General features: G+C 43.2%; 1 protein-coding gene across 1 annotated transcript in view; it reads right to left on the reverse strand.

The window, feature by feature from the left end:
• Positions 1-16,687: 16,687 nt before the first annotated feature.
• The window catches only part of Ankrd28 (ankyrin repeat domain 28), a 79,195-nt gene continuing 71,965 nt past the window's right edge, over positions 16,688-23,917 (reverse strand). The window contains exon 28 of the mRNA XM_032919302.1: positions 16,688-20,216. Coding sequence (XP_032775193.1) covers positions 19,930-20,216 — 287 coding nt within the window. The 3' untranslated portion in view covers positions 16,688-19,929. The remainder of the gene's footprint in view (positions 20,217-23,917) is intronic.

Below are 23,917 nucleotides of genomic sequence, written 5' to 3' on the forward strand. Positions count from 1 at the left end.
TGTCTTACATGTGGATTCTTGTGCAATTTTGGAACCCCAATTAACATAATACAAGCGTTAGATCAAATCTACAACACCAACCACCCTTGAAGTCTACTCTAGTTTTTCTTCACAGTGAGATTCATGCATCCCCCTTGAACCCTCCTTGTTCCTTAGCTTCTTTGGGTCTGTGAATTGTAGCATGGTTCTCCTTTATGGCTCATATCCACTTATAAATAAGTATATACTATGTCTATCTTTTGGGTCTGGGTTGCCTCACTCAAGATGATTTTTTTTTCTAGTTCCACCCATTTGTCTGCAAATTTCATGATGTCGTTTAACAGCTGAGTAAGACTCCATGGAGTAAACGTACCACATCTTCTTTATCCATTCTTTGACTGAGGGACAGTTAGTTTGTTTCCAGTTCTTGGCTATTACAAAGAAGTTGCCATGAACATAGTTGAGCAAGGGTCTTTGAGGATAGAGTATCCTTCGGGTGCAGCTGAGTCCTGCTAGAGATCCATTCCTACGTTCTTAAGAAACCGCCAAATTGATTTCCAAAGTGGTTATACGAGTTTGCACTCCCACCAGCGATGCAGGAGTGCTCTGCTGGCTTAACGTCCTCACCAGCACGAATGTCACCTGAGGTTTCTTATGTTAGCCATTCTGAAAGGTGTAAGGTGGAATCTCAGAGTCGTTTGGATTTGCTAAGGATGTTGAACATTTCTTCAAGTTCTTCATGGCCGTTAGAGGTTCCTCTGTTGAGAATTCTCTGTTTGGATCTGTATCCCATTTTTAAATTGGGTTATTTGGTTTGTTGATGTCTAATTCCTTGAGTTCTTTATATATTCTGTATATGAGCCCTCTGTCAGATGTGGGGTTGGTTAAGATCTTTTTCCACTCTGTAGGCTGCTGTTCTGTCCTCTGGACAGCAGCCTTTGACTTACAGAAGCTTTTCAGTTTCATGAGGTCCCACTGATTAGTTATTGATGTCAGTGCCTTTGATGTTGGTTTTGTTCAGGAAGTTGTCGCCTGTGCCAATGCCTCAAGGCTATTCCCACTTTCTCTCCCATCGGGTTCAGTGGATCCGTTTGTTATGTTGAGGTCTTTGGACTTGGACTTGAGTTTGTGCAGTGAGGTGGACATGGATCTATTTGCATTCTTCTAAATGCGGACATCAGCTAGACCAGCGCCATTTGTTGAAGATGCTTTCTTTTTCCATTGTATAATTTTGGCTTCTTTGTCAAAAATTAAGTGTCCATAGGTGTGTGGATTGACTTCTGGATCTTCGATTTGATCACATTGCCTGTTTTATGCCAATACCATGCAGCTCCTATTACTATTGCTCTGTAGCACAGTTTGAAATCAGGGATGGTGACACCTCCAGAAGTTCTTTGATCGTACAGGATCGTTTTAGCTACCCTAGGATTTTGGTTTTTCTACATGAAGTTGAATATTGTTCTTCCAAGGTCTGTAAAGAATCTGCATTGGAATTTTAATGGGAGATTGCTTTTGGTAAAATGACTATTTTTACTATGTTAATCCTACTGATCCAGGAGCATGGGAGATCTTTCCATCTTCTGAGATCTCCAATTTCTTTCTCCAAATCATGAAGTTCTTGTCATACATGCCTTTGGCTTGCGTGGTTAGTTACACCAAGATATTTTATCTGTGGCTGTTGTGAGTGTGTCTTTTCCCTGATTTCTTTCTCAGCCCGTTTATCATTTGTACGAAAGAGGGCTCCTGACTTTTTAAAGTTAATTTTGTATTCAGTCACTTTACTGAAGGTGTTCATTAGCTGTAGGAGTTTCCTGGTAGAACTTTTGGGGTCGCTTATGTGTACTATCAGATGATAATCTGCAAATGGCAATATTTGACTTCTTCCTTTCCAACTTGTATCCCTTGATCTCCTTTAGTCGTCTTATTACTCCACCTAAAATTTCAAGTACTGTATTGAATAGTTCTGGAGAGAGTGGACAACCTTGTCTTGTCCCTGATTTTAGCAGAATTGCTTTAAGAGTCTCTCTACTTTGATGTTGGTTACCAGCTTACTGTAGATTGCCATGATTATGTTTAGGTATGTCCCTTGTGTCCCTGATCTCTCCAAGACTTTTATTATCAAGGATGTTGGATTTTGTCACAGACTTTTTCAGCATCTAAGCAGATGAAAACGTGGGTTTCTTTCTTTCAGTTTGTTTATATGATGGAATACATTGCCTGGTTTTCCTATATTGAACCATCCCTGCATCTATCAGATGAACCTTACTTGATCATGACGGATGATCTTTTTAATGTGTTGTTGGAGTTGACTCATGAGTATTTTATTGAATATTTCTGCATCAAGGTTCATGAGGGAAAATTGGTCTGAATTTCTCTTTCTTTGTTGAGTCTTCGTGTGGTTGAGGTATCATGGTGACAGTGACCTCATAAAATGAATTTGGCAATGTTCTTTCTGTTTCTATTTTGTGGAATAATTTGAGGAGTATTGTATTAACTCTTCATTAAAAGTCTGGTAGAATTCTGCACTAAAACCAACTGGCACTGAGCTTTTTGGTGGTGGGGGACTTTAACGATTAATTCTCTTTTTTTTCTTAGAGGTTACAGGTCTTCTTTATCTGATCTTGATATAACTTTAGTAAGTGGTACCTATTGAGAAAATTGTCCATTTCTTTTAGATTTTCCAGTTTTGTGAAATACAGGTTTTTGAAGTGAGTCCTCATTGTTGTTATGTCTCCCTTCTCATTTCTGATTTTGTTAATTTGGATATCCTCTCTTTGCCTTTTAGTTAGATTGACTAAGGGTTTGTCTATTTTGTTGATTTTTTTTCAAAGAACCAACTCTTTGATTGCTACTTTGTATTGTTCTTTTTGTTTCAATCTTAATTTCAGCCCCGAGTTTGTTCATTTCTTGTTGTCTACGCATCATGGGTCTGTTTGCTTCTTTTTGTTTTAGAGCTTTCAGGTATGCCGTTGAGTTATAGTATGGGATCTTTTTAATTTCTTTATGAAGGTTTTAGAACTATCAACTTTCCTCTTAGCACTGCTTTCAATGTACACATAATTTTGGGTATGTTGTGCCTTCATTTTCGCGGATGTCTAGAAAGTCTTTAATTTCTTTCCTTATTTGACCAAGTGATCATTTAGTAGAGAGTTGTTCAGTTCACAGAAGACTTTCTGTTGTTGAAGTTCAGATTTACTTCATGGCGGTCTGATAAGATACATGGGGTTATTTCAATTTTCTTGTATCCACTGAGACTTGCTCTGTGACCGACTATATGGTCGATTTTGGAGAAAGTTCCATGAGATGCTGAGGATGAAATGTTCTGTAGATAATCTGGTAGGTCTATTTGAGTCATAACTTCTGTTCCATTATTTCTTTGTTTAGTTTCTGTCTCAATGATTTGTCCATTGGTTGAAGTCTCCCACTATTAATGTGTGGGGTTTGACATGTAATTTAAGCTTTAGTAATGTTTCTTTTACAAATGTGGATTCTCTTGCATTTGGGGCATAGATGTTCAGAATTAAGACATCATCTTGGTGGATTTTTTTTCCTTTGATGAGTACGAAGTGTCCTTCCTCATTTCTTTTGTTTAATTTTGGTTAAAAGTATATTTTGTTAGATATTAGAATGGCTACACCACCTTGTTTCTTGGGTCTACTTGTTTGGAAAGTCCTTTTCCAGCTCTTTACTCTGACATAATGTCTACCTTTGATGTTGAGATGTGTTTATTGTGTGCAGTAAAAGGATGGATCTTATTTTTTCATCCATTCTGATAGTCTGTGTCTTTTTATTGGAGAATTGAATCCATTGATATGAGAGTTATTAATGCCCCATGATAGTTAATTCCTGTCATTTTGTTGTTGTTGTTGGTTTTGTGTGAGTTTCCTCTTTTTTTGCTTTTTCTGGTATGACATTAGTTATTTCTTGTGTTATCTTGGGTATAGTTAAACTCCTTGAATTGGAGTTTTCCTTCTAATATTTTTTATAAGGCTGGATTTGTGGATATTGTTTAAATTTGGTTTTGTCATGGAATATATTATTTTCCTTCATCTATGATGATTGAGTTTTGCTGGGTATACTAGTCTGGGCTTGCATTTGTGGTTTCTTAGAGTCTGCAAGACATTTGTTAAGAAGTTGGGTGTAAGTCAATAGGTCTGCCTTTATATATTACTTGGCCTTTCCTCCTTGTAGCTTTTAATATTCTTTCTTTGTTTTGTATATTTAGTGCTTTATTATGTGGTGACTTTTTTTCTGATCCAATTTATTTGGAGTTCTGTAGACTTCTTGTACATTTATAGGCATCTCTTTCTTTAGATTAGGAAAATTTTCTTCTATGATTTTGTTGAAAATATTTTCTGGGTCTTTGACCTAGGAATCGTCGTCGTCGTCGTCGTCGTCATCGTCGTCATCGTCATCTCCTCCTCCACTTCCTTCTGTTCATATATTTCTTAGGTTTGGTCGTTTCATAGGGTCCCAGATTTTCTAGATGTTTCATGTTAGGAACTTTTTAGATCCAACTTTTTTTTTGATTGAAGTATCAGTTTCTTCTCTTGTATCTTCTATGCCTGAGATTTTCTTTTCCATCTCTTGTGTTCTGTTGGTGATGATTGTGTCTGTAGTTCCTGTTCCCTTCCCTAGATTTTCCATCTCCAGGGTTTCTTCCATTTATGATTTCTTTCTTGCTTCTATTTCCATTTTCAGATCTTGAACAGTTTTGTTCATTTTCTTCACCTGTTTGATTGTATTTTTCTGTATTTCTTAAAGGGATTTATTAATTTTCTCTTTAAGGGCCTCTACCATCTTCATAAGATTGGATTTAAGGTCATTCTCTTGTGCTTAGCTGTGTTGGAATACCCAGGACTTGTTGTATTAAGGATAGCTGAACTTTGGAGTTACCACATTGCCCTGAATATTGTTAATTGTGTTCTTTTGCTGGCCTCTAGTCATCTGGGTTTGGGGTTATTATAGGTTTGGGTTCTGATTTCTGAGTTTATCCTTGTTAAATGGATGTTTTCCCCCTTGGTTTCTGTTTCTTCCCTGGTTTTCTGGCTTGAGTGGTCTGGGGTTTTGGTGACCAGTGAATTTTCAGATCTAGTAGGGTATCTCTGATGGAGTTTTTGTATTCTGTGTGACCTCTTGGTTTTGGGTGCCAATGTTGCCTCTGGAGTTCCAAGTATTTGTGTGGCTTCTGGAATTCTGGGTACTTGCTTTGTCCCTGGAGTTCCTAGTATGACAGGGCCTTCAGTAAAGCAGAAGTGTTCTGCCAGAGTTGAGAGTCCAAATATGGGGGGGTCAGGGCAAAGGGTGCTCTTGGGGAATGTTGGATTGGACTTTAAGTAATATTATCAGGCAATGGGCTGTATCTTACCTGGGGTTCCCTAGTATAGTATGCCCTCTGATAAAGCAGAAATCTGCCTGAGTTGTGGACTGGAATATGGAGCCCAGGGGAGAGGGTGCATTTTGAGGCTGTTGGGTAAGCTTTAAGGAGTGTTAGGGGGTGATGAAGCCCAAGTTTTAAAAAGCACTATCGGATACATGAAAACCAAGAAATAAAACCACATCCATAGATAATAGAAAAGCATATGTTTTCAGTAAAAAATTAATGCATCTTCAAAGAACAGTTGCAATCCAGAATTTCCCACAACCATTAAAAGAACAAAGAGGGTTGTGTCCTCTGAACCCTGATGTGCCTTTCATGGGAACTGGAGCAAACAAGGCTGAACCATGCCAAGAGTTTGACGTATACATGAGGCAAATGGCTGAACTGTAAACAAAGACACACTTGTATGAGAACCAATACTTTGGCATCATAAATGAGGTCAAAAATGTAAGAAAAATAGTTGCAGTTAACATACACTGTGACTACTACATTCTACAAGCACCGAACATTCTATCTTAGATCTTTCCGAGGAAGGGGCAATGTATGTGGAACATGTAAAATGGACATATGTAAATACAGACTCATCCCTGAAAGGTAATTCTATGAAAAACTAAGAAGTTAAATGACACACCAGATTTAAGAGAACTGTTTGGGGAGTTAAGAGAAAGTCTGGTTTCTTAAAAATTTGCTGTGCGACCTTGGGTACACATATGTCTTTACCTCTCTGGGCCTAAGGTTCCTTTCTGTGGGGTGGGGGAGACTAAGCCAGTGCCCTCAGATCCTTCCATTCTTTGGTACAGTAAATAGGAGGAAATAGCATCTATAGGACTGGCTCTGACTATAGAAAACCTTGTCAACAAGGACCTAATCTGGCACCTGAACCCTGTGCCCCAGGCTGAAGGCTGCCTACTCTTTCAGCTCATCTGTTTAGGAAGCTTAGATTTTTTTTTTCTTTTTTTGGAGCTGGGGACCGAACCCAGGGCCTTGTGCTTGCTAGGGAAGCGCTCTACCACTGAGCTAAATCCCCAACCCCAGGAAGCTTAGATTTTTTTTACAGCTGGTACTACCACTTACTGATAATTGAAGGAGCTACTTGGAGCCATCGATGCTCAAAACAACTATTGCCTTTTGTGCCTTAAGTTGGGCTGTTTAGCGGTGCAGGATCCTCTTAAGCTAAGGGTAGAAGCTGCTTCAAAGGCAGGTCCTCCACAGTTGCATGCCTGGTAGAGGGGTTGGGAAACAGAAAGATCTGAGGGGCTCTCCCCTCTTTGCTGCTCTGTGTACCATACTGTGCCAAGTGGGTCTCAGGAAAGCTGGGACTTCTAACTTGATCTTCACGGGTAATGGATTCAGGAAGAGGGAGCCTCCTTCAGTTTCTTTTTTTTTTTTTTTTTTTTTAACAAAATGACTTAGTGTGTGTGTGTGTGTGTGTGTGTGTGTGTGTGTGTGTGCAAATACAGTGCACATATGGAGGTCGGAGGACAACTTATGGGAGCTGCTTCTCTTTTAGACTCCCAGGCTGTCAAATTGGGTGGAGAGCATTTTATTGGAGGAGCCAAGTCACTGCCTGTGTATCCATGTCTTTTGTTTTGTCTTTTTATTTCAGTACTAGGAGTGGGAGCCAGGGCCTTGTATATGCTGGCGTTTATTTTCATATTATTCGTGTGGATGAGTAAGCCAAATGTGTGCCCCAGCGAACACGTGGCAGTCAGAGGACAAGTTTGGGGGAGCAGGTTCTCTCCTTCCACCGTGGAGATCAAACTCAGGCTGCCTATCTCACGAGCACCTATACTGGTGGAGTCACCTTGCTGACCCTGTTGTTTTGTTTTGAGGGGAGAGACAGGGTTTCATATAGCCCGAGCTGGCCTCAAATTCGCTATTCGAATTCTTTAAGGTTGGGCCAGAAATAGACACAATGACACAGCTGCCTCGGGTGGGCGGTTGTTACTCCAGCCCCCCCCCCCTACAGTCAGAGGGATAGAGCACATGTGCCAGTCAGCAGCTGCTGAGGGCACCTGTGGCCACCGTAAGCCTGTCTCATGGTGGCTTCTACACCATTGGCATGTTTACTTACAGTTTACTAGTATGCCAGTTGGAGTAGCTAATTTAATGCCTTTACTCTAGAAGATATTATTTTAATTTAGTTGTGTGTGTGTGTGTGTGTGTATACATGTCCACTCAGATGCCCAGAGGCCAGAAAAGGGCATAAACCCCCTGGAACTGGAGCTATAAGTAGTTTTTACCCACTTGATATGAGTGTTGGAAGCCAGACTCAGGTTCTCTGAGAAAGCAAGCACTCTTACCACCGAGTCCTCTCTCCAGCCCAAGACGGATACTTTTACTGACCGATTTCACAGAAGAGAAAAATCAGGTAAGAGGCTAACAATGCCCCTGAGGACCCCTTCCCCCAAGGTTGTATATGAGTGAGATTTTGAAATTGGGTGATCTGTGCATGAGAAATTAACAAATTGGTTAAGAAATGTCTTCTCGTAAATCACTCGGTTTAAGGATAGCAAAGACAAGGCCCGTCTGAGCACTCTGCAGGAGAGAGGAGTCTCTCCCCGCGTCAGGCAGTGTCCTGACACATAGGTGTCCTACATAGGTGGATGGTCTCAGAGGCTGGTCCTGCCTGTGGGTGAGTGAAGGGCTTCTGGAAGGCATCCCCAGAGCAGTCTGGCAGTTTCTCTGGGCAGGAAGCTTACGGACAAGGTGGAAGTCCCCAAGCAGCCAAAGCACACCAGGAACCGAGGACATAACCTGTGTGGCAACGCAGACGAAGGGAGCAATCCTCAGTGGACAGAAGGGTCACCGTGCTCAAGACAACAACAGTGCGTCTGCCCAGGATGTGTGCCAGCCCTTTCAAGAGCGTTTCTCTGGTTAATGAAGGAGTCCTTTTGCCTATACCTCTTACCTGAATGATGCCACACTGCCCCACACAGAGAAACAGTATTGCTTGGGAATGAAGGTGTCTGGCACCAAAAAAAAAAAAAAAAAAAAAAAAAAAGTTGCCAGGCCATGAGGCCCAGCTTCTCAGCACAGCACCTAGTGTTTTCTTGCCATGCTTTGGTGAGCCCCCCGCTCATTTCCTAGATACCTGGATCACATCTTTGGGGTCACAGCTACTCCAGAGGAGCTGCACCTGCCTTAGAAGGCGGTACTGCAGGCAAGACAGGGCTTAGAAACCTCGGCTGCTGCAGCTCTCCTCAGTAACTTGGCAAGGTGCTAGTGATTAGGGCAGTGCAGGATTTGGGACTGGCCTGTACGTGGGGGACTGTGATGTGACCCATCTCCAGTCAGCCTTGAGGAGCCCTCCTGGGCGGCCCTGTAGTGCTCCGTTAGGCTAGGTCTTCACCAGCAGCTGCCGAGAACCCAGAGGATACTAAAGCAGAGCCATTCTGGGAAGGAGGGCACTCTGGACCCTAGGGCTCCTGGGTAATTTTTCAGACATCTGTCACCCGCAAGGAATGGATAACTGATGTCTCTGAGAGTAGACTTGAAGCTACCCCTGGCTCCACGGTCCCTAATATCCTTCCGCAAAGGCGTCTCCTTTCTCAGACTCTTGCATAGCAAATGTGCATTTTGTTCCATAGTGGACCCAGACCGAGTCGGTAGACTTTAGATGACTTTCGAGTGACCCTATTCCCTGGAAAAAATACAGTCTTCTTTAGGAGACAGAATGTCATAGCAGCAGAGTTTTTGGCAAGTAGCCTTTCAGGAGTGTTCCCCGACACCAGACCATGTCCCATGTCCTCTGCATGTGTCCCTCCTACCGACCTTCCACAATCCCTTCTCAACAAAAACAAGAAGCCCCAAGCAACAGCAGTCGGGGAGACAAACGAGTAGGAAAGACGTTTTCATTTTACAAACAAAACCGAAAACACGTGAAGTTCAGAGAAGTTGAATGACTAGTCTTTTTTTCCTTCTTCTTTTTTTCGGAGCTGGGGACCGAACCCAGGGCCTTGAGCTTGCTAGGCAAGCGCTCTACCACTGAGCATTTTAAATCCCCAACCCTGAATGACTAGTCTTAAAGTCACATAGCCACCAAGTCGCTGAGTTCAGATTCTAGGCTGACCATTATGTCATTTAATCCTTCCCATAAAACCCCAGGGTGGAGAAGATGGCTAACCTTTACTCAGTGCGCACCACACACCAGCCCTTTTCTATGAGCTCTCACTCAATTCCTGCCACATCTGCAGCTGGCACAGCAGCACTGCTTCACAATGCTGTACCTCACGACTCTGCATGTCACTGTCATTGCTTCGCAGCCAAGAAACAGAGGCAAGAAGTGGAGAGATGGCCCAGTCTGGAGGTGACACGGTCACAGCCATTGGGAAAGGCAATTTGCTTCGACCCCTCCACGGATGTCTGCTTTAAGCTCTGCCACTCACGACGGGATTCTGGTTCCTCTTGCCTGAACCCCAGGCCATACTTTTCATGACTTGAGACACACGTAAAACACAATTGCCCGTGTATCTAGTATTTCAGTAGAACACTGACACTCCATTAAGCACCGTATATATTTCTGTATAATGTGCTTTGTCAAAGAGTGCCTAAATGTCTCTATTATCCATGCTGACATGGAAATATGTGGTAAATGTTTAAAGGATTTGCATTGGAAAATACAGAATCAATTTAGTGCTTCGTGGTCTTATAGCAGTAAGATTGGGCATTTCTCTTCATAGTATCAGAGTGACTTTGCTGCCCCAAGCTTCCTGTGCTGGTTCTCCAACCCAGCTCCTGCAATCCTTGCTCCTGTCTCTCTAGAGATGCCTCTTCCCACAAAAGTGCCAGACAGAGTATGCAGCCTGTCTGGCACTCCACTTGGTAACTTGCATTTGTGTGTTGTATGTGTATGTATGCGAGTGTGTGTGTGTGCACATAAACATGTGTTATGTGTGTGAAGGCACCTGCCATTGACATTAGGAGCATTTGATTTCTCCCCACTTAATTGTTTTGTGACAGAGTCTCCAGTGAGCTCACCCTTGGGCTAGACTGGACATTCAGTAAGTTCCAAGAGTCCTCCTGTCCCTGCTTTCCCAGCTTTGAAATCTGGGAAACGTGCCTGGCCTTGAACATGGGTCCTTGGGATCAGAACTCAGGTCCTTATGTTGTGTGGCACTTTACTGTAGCATGTGGGTTCTGCTACACCACTTTGAGCTCCAGGGGAGTCGCAGGCATGCACCTGTCCAGGAGCTACCTCAGACCCTCAGATAGAAAACACACACACACACACACACACACACACACACACACGCATGCACGCACATGCATACACACACACATGCTCCAGTTAATCTCAAAATGCCAACTGGGCACTCTAAGTCTCCCCCTGCTATCCCAGGCCCAGTTGGGGAAGAGGCCAGAGGCCACTTACCTGAGAATTACATGACTGGTTGGGTTCATCTCCTCCACTACTTCTTCCCTTTCTCCTCTCTCCCAGTCTTCCGATTTGCCTCCTCTCCCTAGACTGTGGGAACCTGCAAGTCCCATCTCTTTCTTTCCCACAAAGCATTGGCCGCTGGCATCTTTATTGATAGATCAAAGACCAATTGGGGGCAAGGACCTTCAGTGTCAGTGAACACTGATGAAAGCATCAGAACAGCTCCTTGTAACAGAGCAATCACCCCAGTTCCATGATAGGCCATTCCTTTAGCTCTGAATAACACTGGATGTACTAGTATACTTGGCCTTCCTGCTGAAGGCCATTTTGGCAGCTCTGAAGTTTGGACAAGTATGTAAGCTATAAACATTCATGGGCAGGCCTTTGTGTGGTCATACATTGTTTAGCCCCGTTGGGTAGCTAGCAAAGAGCACAGTTGCTGAACCGTGTAATATATGAGTATGCCTTAGTTTTTTGAGACAGGGTCTCTCTATGTGGCCTTGAAGCTTGCTATGTAGTTCAGGGCTGCTCTTGAACTCAGATATACACTTACCTCTGCTTCCCTATGTGCTGGGGGATTAAAGGTATGTGCCACCATGCCCAATAATGTTACAGTTTTGTAAGAAACAGCCAAAGTGTTTTTCAAATTGGCCGAAACAGACATTTTGAGCTCCCACTAGAAATGGATGGATCCCCCCTCCCCCCAGCAGCATCGTTCTGTGGTGTCGGTGCACAATGACTCTTAGGGCAGCATCCAGGCTGAGAATATCAAACAATGGCTTCAATTTAGCTGTAATTATTTTAAGAAAGGACAAATCCAATTAATATTTTAAAGAAAAAATTGAAATTTAGATTTTTTTTAAGTAATAAAACCACATGATGAATCACACTTTTGTCAAGCCTGACAGCACAGCAGCGGGGAATCCAGATGGCTTTCCTTGTTTTTCAGGAGCCTCGGGAGGAGGATTAATGGCAGGTATTGCAGTTGAGGACATTCAGGTTTACAGTATCTTGTTGCCTCCATCTTCAAGTCGGATTCCTTCTCCAAGGTCAAGATCTCCTCCTGTGACTCATTACTATTTTTTCCTGAACTGTCTTTTTCATTCTGTCCAGAAATAAACATTGTTCTTAGATCCCGAACGAGGTGTCAGTAAAGGAGTCTGTCTGTTCATGAGGCGAGCAGAGGGCTCCTGAGTGGATCAGCAGCGAGCACGCTGTATCACCTGCCGACGACTGCTTACGCCAAAAGGCGAGTGTGGGGAGAGGTGGCTCCTTCCCTCCACTTCTTCTGTTGCCTGTGTTTCATGTCTAAAGTTCCTCCGTCTAGAAACCAAGGGCTGGCTTACTGTACCTGCTGGGGAGAACCAATCAGTTGACTAGTTCAAACCTTAACTTCCTTTTTCTTAACTATATGTTTAATGACACCAAAGGAAAACCTTTTGTCCATAGACTGACCTTGTCCTATGCTGGTGGGGTTGCTGCTTAACAGGGGGAAGCCTGCTGATGGGAATGTCCACCCACAGCAGCAGGTGACTCACAGTCAGCTGTTGGCTGGTGGGGGCCTAGGGGAACTCAACTCCAGTTATGCTCTTTATCCCAGTCTATTCAAAACAGTAGGGAGCTTACCTCTTCCAGGTATCTGTCTGGGGGCCGGAATGCCAGTAACCAGTTTTAGCATCCACGTGGTGGGTGATCCAAGGCAGGTAGCCGATTGGGGGGGAGGTCAGTGTTTAAACCTGTTGATGGGGTGGGGTGAGTCCAGATACCTGCAGGGGCTGCTGCCAATGGCAGCCAGTGATGAGAGAAGTGTCCTCTCAATTTACTGGGGCTGGCACTCTCTGTGGCCAGAGGAAAAACTACGAACTCTTTTAACTCCCTGGGGCTGATGAGAAAGGAAAAGCAAGAACACACACACAGACACAGACACTCCCCCACAGACACACACACACACACACACACACACACACACACACACACACACACACACACACACACACACACACACACACACACAGACACACACCACCCCACACACACTCCCCCCAGACACAGACACACACACAGAGACACACACACAGACACACACAGAGACACACAGACACACAGACAGAGACACACAGACACAGACACAGACACAGACACACACACACACACACAGACACACAGACACACACACACGGTGGGTGGAGCAAGCTCCAACACACCCATACAAGCTTTCTATATACATACACAGTTGGTGGATGGATGGGACAATATTCCAACCTCCATTCACACAAACCTTACACATATGTACACATACACATAGTTGATGGTCGGAAGGAACACGCCAACCCCCATACTTTATTTTTTTCCCACAGCTTATATATCTCAGCAAAATCTTTTAAACAGTATAAAATTACAATGTGATTATCTTTTAGTTTTCTTCTGGTGAATGATTATGAAAAACAATGTATTCTCCAGTAGCTTTACAAGTAATAACATTATGTAGTACAGGTAAAGAAAAATTCCCCAAAACCCATGTATATTCATAACTAAGAAACCTGTTACAGACGAACAAAGTATGACAGCGAGTAAGGTAGTTTTTCTTCCTCAGCCAGTTCCTCTTACCAGCAGGCAGCCATACGCAGTTACAAAGAAAGGAGTAATTATTTGATTACTTATCTTTAAAAGTAATCGTCTAAGAATTTTAAAATCATAAATCTAAGCTTTTATAATCAGTCCTGTCTCCCTTAAGTCCTCAGAGTGCACATCTACTGGTCAGCAACTCTAATAAATCAGGAAGCGGAGGGCAGACCTGGGTGTAAGGAATCACTCAGTCATCACCGCCCAGCCTCAGAATCACACCGGCCAGCGCTGCCGCTCTTCTTGTCCCCTGACCATAAAGGTCCTAGCTTAACTAATAAGAGTGTGCCTTGACTTCAGTCTGCTTTCTAAGATTTTTTACATCAGAGCCAGTAGTAATAAGAACATCTCTACATAGCCTCACTAACAATCTTATTTTTCCGAATGTTTTCTGAGGTGGCGGTCAGTCCTGATCTAAGCTCTTTCCTAGAGTAGTGACTGAGACATTAATCTGCTCCAGCAGCAACGCCTGCAGGAGATAAGAATTATTAGTGTGAGTGCTGGAGACACTGCCCAGGGAGGGGCTGGAAGCCCCCTTCAAGTTTCATATGCTTCTTAGTCTAAGAGGGATGTGAGGGCAGCAACAGAGCAAAACACACTAGCATGAAGTCCTCAAGATACGCAGTCCTCTGAATCGGGCCACACCCATGCCCACCGATGTGGCTGTGGTAGCCCGAGGGCTGCATTCCATGAGTTCTAAAGTTTGTCATTCTTCCTGCTTGGCCCTCAGCATGGGCTGGGTGTGGGAGTGCTCCCCTTTCTCAAAGAAGGGGGGGGGGCTGTAATCCAGATGTAAAGTGAATAAATAAGTTAATGGAAAAAACCTGAAACTCATTTTAAGTTTAAAATAGAAATATTTTAAGCTTAAATCACTATGCAAATTTTGTTTCAAGATCTAATAAGGACAGCAGACAGGAGCAGAATTAGAAACCCTCTGGGGAAGTAAAACTTTTTGCCTTGGTAAAAACAAAACCAAAATAAAAACAGCAGACAGAAATACAGCCCATCCTCTACAATTAATATGTTAAAAGGCATTTTCTTTCTTAGAACAGAACAGAACAATAAAACAACCAAACCAACCAGGATCCAGAATGCAACAGTGCGGTAGCCAGAAGCCAATGATGGACAACCCAAAGAACAAGGACTCAGTGGACGGCTGCCGTCAGACAACACTACAAGGACACAGTGGACGGCTGCCGTCAGACAACACTACAAGGACACAGTAGACGGCTGCCGTCAGACAACACTTTACGCCTTCATCTTTTCTATTTTGTTTTTAGAGTTATTTACTTATTTAATGAGTTCACTGTCGCTGTCTTCAGACCACCAGAAGAGGGCATCAGATCTCATTACAGATGGTTGTGAGCCACCATGTGGTTGCTGGGATTTGAACTCAGGACCTCTGGAAGAGCAGCCAGTGCTCTTAACCACTGAGCCATCTCTCCAGCCCTCTTTTCTGATTTTTTAAAGCCAGCGACTACCCAAACGTTCTCACCTCCCTTTAATCTAACATCTCTTTGGAGGGGCCAAGCAGAGATACGAGAGACTAGTTCTATTGGGGGCTGTGGTGGGCAGAGGTAAATGATTCCTCCGCACTTCTCCAAGCCTCTCCGACCTGCAGATCCTACCCACATTAGAAGGGAGTCGAGAACTGAACATGAAGGTGGCACACACTTGTGCAGCACCCACAAGGTGGAGGCAGGGGATTACATGTTTGACGTCCTGTCTCAAAGGAAACAAGAGGGTACAGGGATGAAATGAAGGCTTCCGGGTACAACCAACTGACTGGCACACCATCGCAGAACTAGGTAAACTGGAAATGGCTCCTAAACCACGCTCCCCTATCCTAGAGGCTGGGTTTACCAGCCACTTGCTAAGCCCGAAGGAGCAGATGTGATGCTTGGGGGACAAATCATGCCGTGTGCTCAGAATTCCTTCCAGGCTTATGAAAACTTTCCATGTAACTTACTGCATTTCAACCTGGGTTCAAGGGCGAACAAGATAAACAGGTGAAGACCGGCTCCTAAGAGGTGGCAAAGCCCTGTGAAGGCCCAGGCTTGATGCAGCCTTTCCAACAAGCCTCTGTGAGCCTTCCTACAAAGGCACCAGGGCTATTTTAAGCAAGTGAGATGCAGGGTGCTTAAGATGGCAACAGTGACTGGGGTGAGCAGGTGGCAGGCTCCCTGGCTCTACTCTGTCACAGGGTGAGTGACCCCCTCCCCCCTTTTGCTTCTCTACACCCAGAACCTCGGCTCCATTGCAAGCAGCAGGTGCTCGGTGCCAGTTGTGACCAGATTCCTGTTTATTCTAAAGATAGTGAGCTGTGAGAATCAAACTGAAGGGGGTTTAACAGTTTTGAAGTCAAGATAACCCAGAAGGTCAGCACACGTTAGAGATCATTAGGGAGGAGGAGGGCTGCCCGCAGCTGAAGGCAGGTTTTGAGCATCAGACTGTGGGCAATAGTTACTTTGTCTTCTTCCACGTTAAGTGCTATTAATAGTTCCTAATAGGATAGCCATGGGGAGTAAGAGAGAACATATTTCAAGCATTTACATCTTATTGTTACATGCAGAGATGATTTCAAAGATTACTAAAACCCCATTATCTGTTGCCCCAACCAGCTATTACTGTTTATCTGTTTCAATGCCAGTCACCTAAGCTCTGTAGAGCTTGTCACACTCATTTCACACTTGGGAATGCCCCATGCTGAAGAGCACCACGTGCCCACACTGCCCTCTTCCAAGCACTTCCAGACCACTAGCCCTGCTCTTGAACCTAGGAAATCACTTAGCCCTCCTTCACCTGCTTCAGTCAGACTTGTCCCTCAGTGTCCAGATTCTGTGCAGCCTCCTCCATGCAGCTCGCTGTCTCCTCTCTCCCAGGGGTCCTGTTCCTGCCTCCCTCAGCAGTTTATCTCAGTCACACTTTATCATTTTCTGCTTACAGCATCTCAGGATTGACCAAACTGTCAGCTGCTACAGGATACCACCACCATTCTGCCGGCTCATAACCCAAGCACAGAGCAGGCAAGGAATACATTCTTGGTGAGTTAATACATTTACCATTTTGGTAAGTTCAAAAGTCTGATGTAACGTCACTAAGAAGCCAATGAGTTCTTAAGGACAAATACCGCAGCTGGGCATGGGGCCCAGACCTGTAATCGCAGCACCTGACACAGAGAAGCATCAATTGGCATTCCTCCTAGGCTGTAGAGACTCACAAACAACCTGCAAAAAACTTGTCTGAAAATCTGCCGGAACTTAACACATTTTAAAGAGAAAACTCCTTTAGATGTAGAAAAAGAAAGACACTTGATTTTTTTTTTTGCATTAAAAATTTTTATTTCATTTAAAAGATCCAATATAGGAAGCCAAATTTACCCCAAATTTACAGCTACATTTAGAGATCTCTGACTAAATGGCACTGTTCGAGGTCACCTGTCACCGTTAGCTCCCCCAAAGTTATTTCTGAGCAAAAGCTGGTATTACTGTAATACACTTCTCAGATGTCACTTTTCACGCAGAAGTTAAAGGCTGACAGGCTTTCCCCTGGTGGGCAAGGATGAAACACAACAGAACCGGGTCCAATGCTCTGTGCACACTAGGTGTGTGTAACTATAAAGTAACGGTGGCGCTGTGCTTGGCTCCTGTGTTTATTCCAAACACTGGTGTTGGTCAACACTTTCCGGGATAGCACTTCAGAATTCCCCTCTTCCAGTGCACACCACTGTCTCAAGCCAGTGACTTGGCTACCACAGGCAAAGGAACAGCTTTTCTAGTTGGCTGGTAACAGCACAAACCACCTCCTGAAGGCTTTCAGTTTTGGCATCATTTATTTAAAGTGATGCAGGATCTTGGTCTCTACATACATACGAGAATAAATTAAAAGACGAGTCTGTTACTTTATAGCTACATCTTTGATTTCAATAGATGTGGAGACAATGTGTCTAATGTCCATCTGGAAATCACTTCAGCAAAGAAGTCAACAGCCTGTGAAAGAGAAGACATGGCAGAGGGTGGAAGAGTTACCCTTCCAACATTCTCTTGGAGGACAGAGCTGGGCCCAAGGACAGAAGTTACCGGGAGGGAGGCTTCAACTCCATTAAGGAGACCTTCCTAACAGAGCTGCTCAACAATGAATGGACTGCTCGTGAGGTAGTCACTGAAGTGTTCAAGGTGGAAAGACAACCTTGGAGAAGGGACTCCTGCATTTGTTAAGAGGTTAGACTGGATGAACCTCAGGTCTCTTTCAATTCTGAGATTCTAGAAAATTCCCTCAGGGAATTCAGAAGAGAATTCCTAAAAGGAAAGAGAAAGCACACATAGGGTACACTTTTAGAATCCTCTTGAGTTTTCTTTTTTAAAAGGTACAATAGAAAATGTAGTCTACGGTCTTTTAAAATGCATATTTACCCTTCTCCCACTATTAATTAGGAAGGGTTCATTATGACTTCTTTATATTATAAAGAAAAGATGGAGATTATATTTATAATTTTGTAAATATTTTAGAAAAATGCTTAAAATCTAGTAGTCAATGCCCTAGAAACTTTATAGATTTTTAAGTAATATGCACAGATACAAATACATTATTCATTAAATACAACTCACGTCTGTGTTTTATTATACTCTAAAATATACAGGAATCTTGATGTACTGAAAGAGTGCAAGTAAATACAGTATTCAAGCAGTCACTATTTCTATGTACATGCTCAGTAATTCTTCAAAAACCCACAAAATTATCAAATAGATCAAAATACTGTTCTGTGTTTTCACACTTTATATTCAGAAAAACCAGCTGATAATTTACAATGTCGTAAAGTTCCAGTTCACAATACAAAAAGGATAAGATGAAATTGGTGTCATTCTGTTGCAATGTACGGAACTTCACCAGCTCTATCAAGACCCCTCCCCCAGTGTGAAGTCATTGTTCCTGGGAAAGTGACAGGTACAGTAAAAGAACCCAGAAAAGTCATTTAAAGTCAGCCTAATGTCAGCCTCTTCTCTATTACCTGAAAGGCAGTCTTCAATTTGGCAGGCAAGCTCTCTGACAGAAAGAAGCTGCAATCTTGCTATCTAGATCTGAGTAGAACGTAAAGCCTGTTGTTGTATTTTAAATATTGCCCAATAGAGAAATGCCTTCCAAATGACCTGATTCTGCTTATGTTACGAATCATCATCAAAAGCAAACGCCAGTGCTTCTGAAAATGAAACCGAATGGTTTGATGTTGATTTTTATAAAGAAAACATCTGAAGCTGGGCATTGGTGGTGCACGCCTTTAATCCCAGCACTTGGGAGGCAGAGGCAGGTGAATCTCTGTGAGATCAAGGGTAGCCTGGTCTACAGAGTGAGTTCCAGGACAGCCAGGGCTACACAAAGAAACCCTGTCTTAAAACAATAAACAACAAACAACAACAAAAGAAAGGATGTATTTGAGAACCTTCCAGTACTATATTAAATCATGAGAGGAAGCAGACATATTTTTACAGTATTTTCTTTTACATAAAACATTTAAAATCCCAGTTTGTATAGAATTCAAAACCAGCTTTCAAAAATGTTTCATAACAAGTTTTAAAAATTTTTTTAATTTTGATTCTTGCTTTGCAAAGTTGAAAGATTAAAATAAACGACAACAGCTCCAGCCAAAAGGCGGAGGCCCCAAGTAACTGACGTGATACAGATGTGCCATGCACAGAGAGGCTCACACAGTTCTCTCCCAAGGACGGCTGGGTTACAAGAGGTGAAACAGCCTGCTTTTAATTTCATTAAAAAATTTCCTCCATGGAATTCCTTAAACAAAAATAATTCAATTTAAAACTAAACCACTCAAATGTGGGCACAGACCTGAACTCCTCTGCATCTGTCTCCAGTACTCTCAACCATGCTGCATCCAGTCAGCTGGTTTTGAAGTCTATAAAAACTGAAATTTAAAAACTTTTATATAAAAAAATGTAAAACACACCCACTTCCTTTCATGGTTCAATACAGTATTGGGAGACTTTGAAATGTTTTCTTTATAAAAATCAACATCAAACCAAGTCTGGCTTCACTTTCAGAAGCACTGAAGTTTGCTTTCTCATTTCATCTATTTCTGATTCCACAAAACGGAGTTCTAATAAAAAATCTGTACGTTATTTGGTCCTTGGCAATTTGGTGAATACATAATGCCTATTATACCAAACTTTTATTGCATTTAAATTTCGCTGTAATTTTATGGGTAAAATTTAATCTAGTGTTTTTATCTTTCTTTACAGCAGTGTTGCCCATGTAAGCAGGTCAGGGAGCAGTGTCCCAATTTCTGGCACTGCAAAGCCAATTAAAGGATCCCACAAAGCAATCGACATCACTGTGTTTTCCACTGGTCAAGTCATTATTAAGATTCTAGAAGTTCCTTTTGCAAAACTTGCCTTTAAGACTCTTCTTCCTAATGTCATCATGTTTCTTCTATTCGTTCACTGCGTGATCTTTCTTCAGGTTGGATTTGTGTATGATAAGAAAAGTGCTTTTTTCCTGAAAAAGCCCGGTTTGGAGTTTCAGTGTCAGAGCTTCCCTAGATCTGCAGCTTGGCCATTCAGTAGGTCTCAGAGTCAGAGTCGTTGAGCTCGTCCACATCGGTGTACAAGTACTCCTGTTCCCCACCAATGTTGTTGAAACTGCAGTAGGAGCTGGGTTCATTCCTCATGATAGGCAAGGCTTCAAAGCTAACTGTTTTTGAGGTGTTGGTATAACGGTTAATGGCATTGAATGTCAGGGATGTCAATGGGCTATTTGACGAGACAGGCATCATGGTGGCCAAAATGAGAGCCAGGCAGTCAGCCACATCCTTATTGGGAGCACAGGCCAAAGCTGGGGTGTAGCCTAAAATTGAATTTAAAATTTAAAAGTTAACATCCTAAGATCTGCAATCTTCACACACAGATTTATGGCTTACATCAGATTGGGTAGATAAAGTCACAACTGTCAGTCAACAGAGAGAGAGATACAATCCTAAGAATGTGGGGCAGGAGGAGAGCTTTCACACTAAAGTAACAGAAGAGGGAGGTAAAGCCTCACAGTGGGTGCTTCCTCCAACTGACCCATCTCCAGCCCAACTCAGGAGACACAGAGCTCTTAGAGTGAGAGCGAAGGGAAGAAAAGAACAAACAACAATCAATAACCCACATCAGCCAACTTTCAGTGAGTCAAGGCTTTCTGTAATTCCTATCTGTATAAATTAATTCTTACGTGTAAACATGGAAGGATACGAATTAAACCTTAAGGAGATGATCACTAACTACCAACTGAATTCCAGAAGTCAAATTTTAGTGTGCTTGTCAGTCACCCTTAGATGAAGACGATGGCAGGAGTGGGTGGGTGTGGGGATGGCTCAGTGGGTAAATACCTTGTAAACCTGAGAACCTAAGTGCAGTCCTGGATCCATGTAAGTAAGCCAGGCACAGTGGTATGCACTCAAAATCCCGATACTGAAAGGACGAGTCCCTAGGACCCCCTGGGAGATACATCTACGTAAGAGAATGGTAAACTAAACAGACGGTTAAAAGCCCAGCGCCCCAGACAAGCATTTCCTTTTACCTTAGCAGAAAAATCTCCTCAAATATAAAGAGCCCCGACCCCAGCATCAACGGGAAAGCCATGGAGACAGCATGTAGTAGCTGGGTTGGCACAGAGCTAACCTTGTAGCTGAGCTGGGACAGGATGGTAAACACTGCTGAGATGGTGAGTTCCAACCATCCCACACGAAGTGCTGGGCTTTCCTTGTTTTAAGCCAGGTGGAGCCAAAAGGTGTTGGTGTCACAGACGCCTTGAACTTTTAGACTAGCTTCGCTTAGTGTTGCCCTGCGCTCTACTACTGTGCTCAGGCTGCAGCGGTCGCAAACATACGTACTTCAAAGGACATAGTTTGTTTTAAAACAGGATGATTTATCGCAAACCAAATACTGATATAGCCACCAGCCAGACCGAGAACACGGAAGGAGAATATTACCAGTCTACACAAACACCACACGTCTTTTCCTGGGCCACAGTGTGGTAAGCACTATCCTGACCTTTTCTTTCTGTGTCAACAATTTCATTGTTGCCTAGTTTTTTGAACCAATAAATGGAAGCATATAGTAGACATATTTTAAAATTTGACTTTTTTTGATTAATTAGGCAAGGCCTAATAGTGTCATGGGTAACTATAGTCGGATAATTTCCACTGCTGTATAGTATTTTAATATATGATCATATCACAGTACATACATGTAATTACTGGGCATTTGGTTTTTACCTCTTCCGCATTCTCATCGTCATGATGGATGCATTACTACCTTTGTGGTTTGTTAAAGGAACACCTAGCTTAAGTGTCTGGATGGACTGGCGACAGAGACTGACGGCCGAGCGTGACACCTGAGTCACCTTGTCAGAATGCCTGAGCGAGGGCTCCACTCTCACTCTCCCAAAGGCTCTGCTGAAGATGTGAAGGCAGCAGCGGCTGCTACTCTTACTCTAGGCAAGCGGAAGCCAAGTCCTTAGAGGGGCAGCCCGCCCTCTCCATTGGGACTGCACCTCTCAGCAGTGCTTCACTGTGAGCAGGAGCTCTCTTCTACCTGAGTCGTGTGGTTACAGAAGTTCCTGAGGACACTCCACGGGTACACGACACGCTCTTCCTTCTTTAGAAAACACATCTCAATACCACAAACCCCATTTCTGGGAGTGGACAAAGGCACTGCATCTTGTCCTTTTTGTTTGTTTTCCAAGACAGGACTTCTCTGTGTGGTCCTGGTTGTCCTGGAACTAGCTCTGTAGTTCCAGGGTAGCCTTAAACTTAAGAGATCTGCCTGCCTCTGCCTCTGCCTCTCAAGTGCAGGATTAAAGGAGTGAGCCGGCACCATGTGGCTTATGTTGTCTTTATTTACTCTTCAGAACATAACTAATCATCAAACCATTATTACTAGAGTAACTTGTAATTATCACTATACACAATCATAAAGTGAAATGGGCATTCATTTGACGTGTGAACTACATAATACCTCAAAAGGTAACAGAGGCTAACTGGGTTACCACTGGAGACCTTTTTAGTAACAGGTTTGGTGCCCTTTCCATTTCTTCTCTCTCTCTCTCTCTCTCTCTCTCCTCTCCCCCCCCCCTCTCTCTGTGTGTGTGTGTGTGTGTGTGTGTGTGTGTGTGTGTGTGTGTGTGTGTGTGTGTGTCCTGGGACTTCCTAGGTGCACCAGGCTGTTCTCGAATCCAGAGATTCCCCTGCCTCTGCCTCCTGAGTTCGGAGATGAAAGGTGTGCCCCCACACCTGGCCTCTTTTTAATTTCTTAAAAAGACAATATAAACTCTTAGAAATAGTCAACAATGACCCACATATCAGTAGCTGTCATAATGTGCAAAATGTGGTCAAATATTAATGTTTGTATTTCTGCATTTAAATCTATGCAAGTAGTTACATTTCTAGAAATATCTAGATTTTGCTTTGGGCTTCAAAGCCTTACATTTAATTGCTTAGTTTCATTCGGCTTTGCTATGTCCCCAAATGAGCTTCACTCTTTCCAATGGCTCAGTGACACTGCAAAGTGTCGTCCATAAAAGGTTCCAAAGCTTCAGTGGATATGACTTCACCTTCAAATACTCGTCTCTCCCCAAGTCCCGAAGAGCCTATGATTATAGCCTCTAGAAAACACATCCACGGTTCTCATTCCAAGATCTCTACTTCCGTGCTGGCGGCCACCTGCCCCTCCGAGTATCACTTCCCATCTGGTCTGGTTGCTCCCCTTTCTGAGGAACTGCCATCTTCCTAATGCCAAGACAGACTGCTCTCATGTCTGCACTCATCCCAAGTTCTGCCTTTCTCAATAGGCTTCCTCAACAGGAAAGAGACAGCAGGGTTCTCTGCAAACTAATACGGAAACCTGCAACTGGACAATGTGTAGAGAGGCTTTGGGGCACTTAATACCAAGTGGAATGGCTTCATCAGACCTCTCCCCAGAAGGCTCTCTATGGGAGAGGAGGGGAAGTGTTTAAGAGAGAAGAGGTGGATGACCCCAAGGCCCCCATCCCTTAACAAAGAAGCTATCTGTAATTTATAGCCACTGGAGTGTCAGAGTACATCCACCATACACCAGGGCAGGCTCCATGCCCACAAGTAGTTGGTCAACCACTATTATTTTTGTATTTTTAATTTTTTTTTTATATTTTGTAGGACTTTATGTCCCATTTTGCTTTAGACATTTTTTATCTTATTGGTTATTTTGTGTGTTTGTGTTTTCTGAGAGAGCGAGAGAGCGAGAGAGCGAGAGAGAGAGAGAGAGAGAGAGAGAGAGAGAGAGAGAGAGAGAGAGAGAAAGAAAGAAAGAGAACATAAAATTGGGTGGGTAGGAAGGTAAGGATCTGGGAAGAATTGGGAGCAATGGTCAAAATATATTATATGGAAAAAATTATCAATTAAAAAAAAGGTTTCCTCTCTATTTGCTGTCTTGAAATGTCTCATCTGATCTTGTAGGGAAGGGTCAAGACCCATTAATGTGCCTGTATACAGAGTAGCCTATGTCATACTTATTCTGCACAGGCACCTC

This window comes from Rattus rattus, chromosome 13 (genome assembly GCF_011064425.1).
Source record: "Rattus rattus isolate New Zealand chromosome 13, Rrattus_CSIRO_v1, whole genome shotgun sequence".
In the NCBI taxonomy this organism is placed as follows: Eukaryota; Metazoa; Chordata; class Mammalia; order Rodentia; family Muridae; genus Rattus; species Rattus rattus.